The 10441-nt window shown below is 33.7% G+C and overlaps 1 protein-coding gene across 1 annotated transcript; it reads right to left on the minus strand.

Annotated features, from left to right (window-relative positions):
* Positions 1–3384: 3384 nt before the first annotated feature.
* On the minus strand, positions 3385–5047 carry LOC115950640 (heterogeneous nuclear ribonucleoprotein 1-like). Its single transcript, XM_031067863.1, has 3 exons — positions 4872–5047; positions 4415–4597; positions 3385–4253 (listed from the first exon to the last, which is right to left on the minus strand). Exons 2-3 carry the CDS (start codon positions 4559–4561, stop codon positions 3879–3881), a joined length of 522 nt encoding a protein of 173 aa, XP_030923723.1. The 5' UTR covers positions 4562–4597; positions 4872–5047; the 3' UTR covers positions 3385–3878.
* Positions 5048–10441: the final 5394 nt, after the last annotated feature.

The raw sequence follows: 10441 nt of genomic DNA on the forward strand, positions 1-10441 counted from the left end.
ATAAAGTATATCATAATAGTCATTAGGAAACCACAAATCAATTAATACCATTTTCATTCTTTGCCAAGAGTAGATTGGATGCTTACCTCGTCGCTTTCCATCGATTTGAATCTTTTCCCACCATTCCTCTGCTTCATCATCCAATTTATTAGATGCAAGCCACACTTTTTCTTCATCACAAATCTTCCAAAAATTAAAATACTCTTCCAAATCAAGAAGCCAGTCAATAAAATCCAACTTACACATATCTCCATCAAAGAATAGATTTTTCTTGTAGTTAGGAGTGCGTCTTTGAATAGATTGATTATTGTTATTGTGAGATGATTTCCTAGCAAGAAGAGTAGCAATCTTTTGCTTGATTTCACCTATAATTTGCTGACTCTTTTCACAAAATTGGTGATTCTCATCACGAAAATTAAGGAACTCAGTCCTAGTGAGGATTGGGTTGTTGACATCATCGCCGCCGTCATTGTTGTGGTGGTCACTGTCTTGCCGGTTAGCCATCAGACTGGGGTAAATTAAGGCTCTGATACCAACTGATGCGAGATATATATTTTTGACAGACAAAAAAATATATTCTAAAATAACTCCTAATTGATACCTAACCATAATAGGAACCAAATTTGACCTAAAAAACATTAAAAGCACCTAAAAATAAGGAAATAATAACCTAAAACCAAAAATAACAATAATTACATAAAAAAATAATTAAATAATTATAAAATTTAAATATTAAACCGTATCCTACATCACTACCAGAAAACTAATAGTTTAGTTTCTGTTCATCAAATAGAGTATCGTGTGTGCTTTCTTCTAACTTCCGTGACATCATTGCAAATTACATCAATATAATTTGCATTTCATGAGAGAGAGAGAGAGAGAGAGAATGAATTGTGTGATTAGGATCGTTCCTACTAGGAAAAAAATAGAGTTGGAAAAAGGGATCAAGCCATAAGGTATTGTGATTGTAAAAATTTTATCGTCCTCTAACCCATTTTGTGACGATTAAAGAGACCATCCATGCATGTGATTTATTTAAATAATACACTTAGATAGTCTTATAAATCATCATGTAATAGGTCAAAAGAGATTCTTTTAAATTGGTTTAGAGTTGGTCTTTGGATATTGTGATTCATTAACGAAGGGTGCTTGATATTTAGTTCTCAACATTTACAACTTTCGCAGTTATATGCCTACTATATACAAAATGACCTTCTACACTTGACAAGAATTGTAGAGAAGTGGTTGAATTACTTGAAATATCTATTCTTCTCTTCTGTATTTTGAGTTTTAATTTAAATTAACAACCCCCCCCCCCCCCCCCCAAATTGAAGGCCCATTGGGTTTATAACTAAAGTAAAGAATAATTAAAAAGCCAACAAACTTGTCGCTCTGTTTGTTTTGCTGGAAAATCTTCTATAAAGATAGTTTTCTACATTTTCCAGTGTTTGGTAATATAAAAAAAAAAAAAAAAAAAATGGTCAACGGAAAACTCTTATAAAAATAAGGCTTATTTTCTATAGATTGTTTTCAAAAAAAAAAAAAAAATGGAAAACAATCTCTTTCTCATGCAGCGCATAATTCATATAAATATTACTTCTTCTGACTCAGGAAACAATATTTTCTTTTGCTTATTCAGCTTTTCTTGCAATAAACTCTCTCATTTCTTCTCTTCCCTTTGTTTTTTCTCTCTTCTCACGCCCACACTATCACCCCCTCTAGCCTCTTCTCTTCCTACAAATTTCTCTCTCTATCTGCCTCTCTTCTCTCTTGTTTTCTCTCTATTTATTCTCCCCTCTATAACACTGTTTTTTAATAAGATTTTTTTTTTCTCCTCACAAATCCGTCAACAGTTCTATAACAATTTTTGGTATTTATCAAACCATTTGGCCTATGTGGCATTTTTGAACTATTTAAAATGGAACTTATGGGTATAATGGTTATTTTGAATTATGAGAAGTATGGTTAATATATATATATATATATATATATATATATATTGTGCTGTTGATTTGTGCAACTATAGTACACTTCCAATGTACTTCGTTGGTTTTTTTCTAATAAAATTTCTTACGTTACTTATCAAAAATACTACTCATATACAGGAACAAGATGAGCATTTGAGATCATGAAAATTGGATAGCTAATTTTGATTGTATCCATTGTCAAAATTTTAGTTTGAAAACCAAATTCATTCTTGGTTTTATTTATTTATATTGATTACATTAGGTGGGTTTACACAATACACATATTATACATGTTTTAAATTATACAAGAAATGTTATAAAATTGTGGATACCAAACACCAGAAAATGAGATAGTTTACCAGAAAATGCTCTTTAGAAAATGAACTATTTTCCAGAAAATGTTAATGTTGAAACAAACAGAGTGGTATAGTAGACTTCATTCACCTGTGGAGGAAGAATAAGAAAATAGAAAGTTATGAATGATTCAGTTGCTCGTTCGTTCATAAATTCATTCGACAAGGCTAAGGTGAAGTTGAAGCAGACATGGGCAAGTGAAGTCGACTTCCCAATATTTTAAAATATATACTCTTTTACTCAATAAAAATTTATAGAAAAGAGTATAAGACATCACAATAAGCAATAACAAAAACAAAAAACCAAGTCAAAATAAAAAATCAAAAAAAGCTTGAAGGCTTTGAACAATTTTACAATGGAATAAACTTTTAAACAAACTAAAGAACCCTGTCAATTACTCCAAGTTGTCAAAATGGTGTCACAATTTTTCTGGCAATTAAATCCTCTCACTCCAACAAATCTGTGGACGTTTGTGGAACTCTAGTGCAGCTAAAAAGGCAAAATATTTTTGAAGGCAGTCAACTGTGCACAAACATGAGGTCACTATTTTATACAATTCAATTACTCCCTTTAATTACAGTTTGATTTGTTCTATTGGTCTGAAACCTGGATAAAATTAAGATCCCCATCATCACAACAGAGTACATGCATTTGACCAGCTATACAGATGTATATACTATATGATTGCTGCCATGGTTACAATCATGAGTGTATATCAGCCTTTGATTCATGTTCTTAGATTCAAACCTCAAACCTGTTATAAGCCTAGGAGAGGTTGAACTTGAGGAAAATCAGGATGGTGGAGCAGGTCTAGGTTGTAGGGTTTGCTAAATAATATTTAAAAATGTATTATAAAGCAAAATTGGCTTATTCATGGGTCGTAAAAGATAATTTCTTATAAATATTTCAAAATGAATATACAAGTATAACATACTCACACATCAGCTAGTTATAAATAATGTTAGGAACTAAACAATAATTGGAGATCAACATGAATGTTATAAAATTGCAAGATAAATTAATGACTTGAAGAAAGTGAATGACGATGAGCAGGGTTCAAAAATGTAACAAAATTGAAAGTTGGATTAATGAATTGAAGAAACTGAACAAGTAGAAAAATTACAAACTTCCCTTTACAATCATCACAAGTCTCAAATGCTATGCATCACATTGCTTTTTCCTTTCCTACATTAACTCTGGCAATGGTAAATCCACTACCAAAAAAGCAGGAGGTGCCAATTGTACCAATGGGTCATGGACAAGAATCACATTACTTTGATTGTCACTCTCTTTCTATTTGTCATTTACATCACTGTTTCCCATGCTTGACTTATCCTCCATCTGAGGTTGATTGTCATCCTTAGTTGAATTGTCATGGGGTGCAGGGTTTGCATAAGGCAACAGACCTCCACTAGATTAAAGTCCATTCCAAGAAACTACATCTGGGAATGTCCCACTAGGCCATGAATAATTCCCATAAGGTGGTGCATAAGGAGGCTGAGGAGCAGGTGGAGGATAAGGGCCATAAGTCTCAGAATCAGAACGACCAGAACCCAATCATGTGTTGTTACAATCGTAAGGGTATATCAGCCCTTGATTCCTGTCAGAGTCAGTCCTCCCAACCATTAGAAGCCTATTTTCCATCTCGAGATCACTTTTCTGCAACACATTATGCACAACATCCTCGGAATCAAAAGTAACAAATCCAAAGCCCCTCGATTTTTTATTTTCTTCATCATATACCACCCTAGCATTAGTAACCGCGCCAATACTCTCAAAGTACTCCAATTCCCGATATGTCAAATGTAATAGTAGACCTCCTACATAAATCTTCTTATTATTATCACTAGATCCAGCAATCTCAACCGTTGGAGGTGTATTCCTATTTAGGCTCGTCACACTACTTATCCACAAGGCTGGTTTCACATCTAACTATAAAATCAAATGGGCGTAGCTATGTGATATATATACATTCAATGAAACGAAAGACAAAAAGAAAAGAGCCAATAATAATAGAAAAAAGAAATCAAAACCGGGATAAAAATAAAAACAATTAACGCAGAAAGAAACCAAAAAAGAAAAAAGAAACGAACCGCTGGGTCTTTAAAGGTAACATAGCCAAACCCTCTTTCATTACCCCTATCGTTGTTAGAGAGAATCAAAGCCTCCTCCACTTCACCATAGTTGCTGAAGTGTTTTCTCAGAGTATCCTCACTCAACCTTCCGTTCGCCGATTCCATGGAAAACCCACCCCAGAAACATTTTCAAAATCCAAACTGAGAATGAAAGAAAACACAAGGAACATTAGAATAGGGACTTAAAACAAAATCAAATGAAGAACAATACTAAAAGAACCAAAAACAGAGAGCCCTGTACTGTATATAAAAATTACAATTAACCAAGAAAGAAAATAAGTGCGTATGTAGTCCAACATAGTATTCAAAAACTCAAATATTAAAATAAAATTTATAAAGAATTAAATAGAACATAAAGATTGACTAGTTACGTAGACAGAGAGAAAGAGAGAAGGAATGAGAAATCAATGAGTACCTGTGCGTATTTGATTATTTTTCTTGGAAAAAAAAGGATGACGATGGATTCAAAGAAACCCAATTGAGCAAATTTAATCCTAAGAAGTTGAGGGGAATTGAAATCATCGAAAGAGTCTCGAAAGATCGCCGGCACAAGCACAAAGAAACAGATTATGGGAAGAGAAAGAGAGAGAAAGTGAGGGAGAGCTCAAAATGCGAGAGAAAAGGTTTTTATCGTTAATTTATTGTTAGGGTTAATATTACGAAAACACCCTTGAAGTTTATTAACCTAAGTGGCAAGCACTTCCTTTTATTTATTTTTGGTTTTTGCTTTTTTAAATCCAATTTAATCAAGTTTTAGTTTTTTTTTTTTTTTTTTTTTTGGAGAAAGTAGGTCCAAATACATATATAATTATTTCTGCATATATTTGAGTTAATTAGGCACATGTAGTTATTCTTTTCAAATCCTTCTATTCTTTTGGCATAGCATTCCAAAATAAAAGGAATGCAATTTAGACAATTACTATAATATTTTGTCTGAGTGGGGTTTAAAACAAAATCAAACTCGAGGGCATTCATTTGGTTTGATCACACAACCATGAGGGTGTTCTCAAATTATAGGGATTTATTCAAGTTGGTGTTGCATATTACATTAATATAAATTACAATTTTTTTTTCAAGAAATATAATTTGTATTTTATTAGAGCTTAAATTTGGGGGGTGGGGTGGGGGGACTACCCAAAACTAGGGCTGTAAATGAATTAAGCCGATCATAAACAACTCCGACTCAGCTCGATAAAAAGCTTGTTCATATTTGTTTGTTTATAAATAAGCCAAGCTTAAGTCTTACTTTTAGGGTACGTTTGGATACAACTGAAAACTAAAAACTGAAAAACACTGTAGCAAAATAATTTTTAAATGTATGAATAATACCGTGGAACCCATTTTTAATGAAAAAGTTGCTGAAAAGTGAAATTTGTGAGTCCATGAACAGTACACGATGTGCACTGATTGGCTGAAAAAAGTGAGAAAAGTCAAACTTTGCGGCTACTGTTCATTGAACAGTGCATGAACAGTAGCCACAAGTCTCACAAATGCATGAAAAAAAAAAGGGAAAAACGCAGACGCAGACGTGGGTTTTCAGCCCAATCCAAACATAACATTAGACTCGTTTAATAAACAAGCCGAGCCCAAGCAAAAAAATTTGTTCACGAACAAGCTCGTGAGCTATTAAGCTTAATACACAACAATTCAAGTATAGACTCATTTATAAGTTTATATGTGTTAGCTAAATATACTCATTACACATAACTTAATAATAACATGGCCAACATTAGACCACTACTTATATTACCTCAATTTTTTCCTTCTCTTTAAATTGATCAAGAACTACTTTAGACTATAGTTACATTTAAAAATAAAAATAAAAATAATTAAATAGGCCACATATGATCCTTCCCTATCAATTATCTAAAGTAAAGTTATGAAACATGTTAGTATTTTCTCATTCATAATAGTTACAAACAGGCATTTTTCTAGTCCTTCACCATCTAACATGAATGTAAAAATTGTGTTTTGAACAATTGCTGAAACTGTAGATAAGAAATGATGAATGAATGAATTTAATTATGTAAATTATTAATTTGAATAATAGCTAATCATAAGCAAGACTAGATGCATGATAAAATGAGTATACTATTTTCTTTTTCTTTTCTCTTAATTTTAGAGATTTAAGCAGTTAATAATGTAATTTTTTTAGATCTCAAACTCAAAAACTTGACCTAAGCTCGAGTTTGAGCTTGATATTAAACTTGAGTTTGACTTGACTAATTAATCAAGTCAAGCCAAGCCAAGCCAAGCTCAAATTTTTTGGCTTTTCCATGAGCTCAAGCTCAAACACTATTTTTAGGCTTGTCAAAAGCTTAAGCCAAGCTCGAGTTTTTTATTTTTCTTGACGAGCCAAGCTTGAACATGCATTACTCAACAAAGTTCGGCTCGTTTACAGCCCTAACCCAAACGATTAGTTTACATGGGCATCCTATTATGATCGCTCCTATTGGAAAAAGAAAATAGTATTGGACAAAGGGGTCAACCTATAGGGTATTGTGATTGAAAAAAGTTTAGCTCCAAATTTGGAGTTATCATCCTCCGACTCATTATGTGGCGATTAAAGTGATTATTTACGTGTAGTTTTAATCACATGACTTTTTTAATGAGTTATATGACTTGTTTAAATAATACACATAAATAATTTTATAAATCATCACATAGTACATTAGAGGAGATTCCTTCAAACAAGTTTAGAGCTAATATTTGGCCGTTGTTATTTATTAAGTGATAGGCTTAACTTAGAAATTTCCTTATATTTTAGGAATCTTCAGAAAATTGTCTTATGATGAATCACCTTGTTTCCCTATGTCCTAATAAAAAAACAGGAATTATTATAAAATTGACCTTTAGACTCTGACTCAAGACCTTTTGAATTAATCTCATAGATCAAAAATAGGATAGGCCGCATTTGAAAACGCGACTATAGAAACATGGCTCATAGCCTATAGCTGCGTTTTTAAGGTCTATAGTTGCGTTTTTCAAATGCGGCGAAAAACGCGGCTATGGACCTCGTTTTTTGTAGTGTGCCAATTGAACCAATGGGTCCTTGACAAGTATCACATTACTTTGATTGTCAAACGCTTTCTATTTGTCATTTACATCATTGTTTCCCATACTCTGCTTATCCTACATCTGAGATGGATTGTCATTCTTAGTTGAATTGTGATGGAGTGCAGGGTTAGCATTAGGCAACAGACCTCCACTAGGTTCAAGCCCATCCCAATCTCCTACACCTGGCAATGCCCCAAAACCAACTCTACTAGGCCCTGAATTGGGTTCCTTGTATTCATAAGGGTCCAAACTAGAATAATTCCACACCGCACTCTCATCAGGAGCCTTGTATTCATAAGGATGCAAACTAGCATGACTCTCATCAGGAGCCTCGCATTCACAAGGATGCAAACTAGCATAATTCCCAGCAGTATGCATAAGTCACAGAATCAAAACGACCAGAACCCAAGCATGTGTTGTTACAATCATAAGTGTATATCAGCTTTTGATTCCTGTCAGAGTCAGCCCTCTCAACCATTAGAAGCCTATTTTCCATCTCGAGATCACTTCTCGGCAACACATTATGCACAACATCCTCGGAATCAAAAGTAACAAATCCAAAGCCGCTCGATTTTTTATTTTCATCATATACCACCTTAGCATTAGTAACCATGCCAAAACTCTCAAAGTTCTTCTTCAATTCCTTATTTGTCAAATGCAATGGAAGACCCCCTACACAAATCTTCTACTTATTATCACTAGATCCAGCCATCTCAACCGTTAGAAGTGTATTTTTTAGTGCGTGAGACTTTTTCAGCACTTTATGCACAGCAGCCTCTGAATTGAAAGTAACAAATCCACATTTGTGGTTTTTTCCTTTAAAATCCACGGCATTTCTAACTTTACCAAAACGCTTAAAGTAGTTTTTCAATTCCAGCTCTGTCAGATCATATGGAAGACCTCCGACAAAAATCTTCTTATTATTCTTATTTAGGTTCTTCACACTACTTATCCACAAGGCTGGTTTCACATCTACCTGTAAAATCAGATGGGAGTAGAATATATATACACTCGATGAAACAAAAGACAAAATGAAAAGAAAAGAAATTCACAAATAATAAAAGAAAAAGAAATCAAAACCAGGACAAAAGCATAAAAACAATTAATGCAGAAAGACCCAAAAAAAAAAAAAAAAAACTTTTCAAATGAAATGTTTCCGATTAAGGCCGTTATTAGGCCCAGCTGGATCTTTAAAGGTAACATAACCAAACCCTCTTCCATCGCCCCTATCTTCGTCAGAGAGAATCAAAGCCTCCTCCACTTCCCCATAGTTGCTGAAGTGTTTCCTCAAAGTATCTTCACTCAACCTTCCCTTAATCGATTTCATGGAAAACACACCCCAGAAACACTTTCAAAATCCCAACTGGGAATGAAAGAAAACACGAGGAACATTATATTAATGGTTTAAAACAAAATCGAATGAAGAACAATGCTTAAAGAACCAAAAACAGAGAGCCCTATACCATATATAAAAATTACAACCAACCCAGAAAGAAAATAAGAATGCACAATTACGCAAGAACAATATTTGGAATTTAGAAAATACTTATCTCAGGGACTATCTAGCGTATGTATGTAGTCCAAGATAGAATTCAAAAACTCAAACATTGAAAGAAAATTTTATAAAGAATCAAATAGAACACAAAGATTGAATATTTACAGAGAGAGAAATCAATGAGTACCTCTTTCATTATTTTTCTTGGAAAAAAAAATGAGGATGAAATCAAAGAAACCCAAATGAGCCTTAACGACAAGCATTATCCTTTTTTCTTTTTTTTGGAGAATCCAAACCATACCGCCACTTTGTCCTTTACACGTTGTCCCATGCAACAAGAGACTCAATCCAAAGTCCAAACCTCTAGCACATTACCATGCTTGAAACGTCTGGCAAGAAAATGGGCAATAGAGTTGCCAATACATTTAACATGAGTATCACTTATCATTAGACCATACTCTGGATGACCAACGTCGACAGCCAGAATTGTTTTGACAATTACTTCTGCATCTCCCTCCACTATTGTCTCAAAGATGCTTTATTCCTTTGCAAATATCAAAGCCCTTCTACAAGCTAGAACTTCCACAGTTGCAGCAAAAGTAAGGATGGGAATTCGTTCAGACAAAGCTACTATAACACAACCATAAGAATCACGAACAACCACACCTAAGCCAGCTGCTCCCACCTCATTGAATATAGCCACGTCGAAGTTAATTTTATAATGAGGGGGAGATCGGGGGGATCCACCTAACTGCTCTGATTAGTTCTGTTGGAGGCCGAACATGATGGGATTGGGCAGTCTGGAAATCTTGCACAAAAATTCCAGCTTTAGTCTGAATCATATTTGCCTTTGTAGTTGGTTCCCCTAACCTGTCAATGTTACGCAAATTCCAGATCAACCAGATGATTATAGCAAAGAAGTTAACATCCACACGTTCTTTTCTTAGGAAACTCATCTCCAACAAATTAGCAAAGAGGGATAATCTGTGCTTAAAGCATTTTTTCAATTCCTCATCAACATCCCAAATAACCCATGACTGTTGACAATTCCAGAGGGTATGTTTTGTATCTTCACAAGCAGATTTGCAAGTTGGGCACTCAGCGTTACAAACCACGTTTCTACGCAGCAAGTTTTGAAGAGTTGGCAAGGGTTCATTAGCAGTTCTCCAAATTAAGTGTTTTACCTTGTAAGGAATTGAAGATTTTTTTTAATTCACTTTCTTTATTTGTTTTCTTTCAATTAATTTTTTCAGAATTTTTTTGGCTGACGTGGATTTTTATTTTTTTATTAAAATGCTTATATGACTTTTTTAATGTTTAGTTATTTGATATTATATTATTATTTTAGTCATGTATAGGTCAACAATGCAAACCATTTGCCACCTATGCATTTTCCGTTAATGAGTTAATGATAGAAACTAAATTAATTGCAA

The sequence above is a fragment of the Quercus lobata genome, chromosome 6 (assembly GCF_001633185.2).
Source record: "Quercus lobata isolate SW786 chromosome 6, ValleyOak3.0 Primary Assembly, whole genome shotgun sequence".
Classification (NCBI taxonomy): domain Eukaryota; kingdom Viridiplantae; phylum Streptophyta; class Magnoliopsida; order Fagales; family Fagaceae; genus Quercus; species Quercus lobata.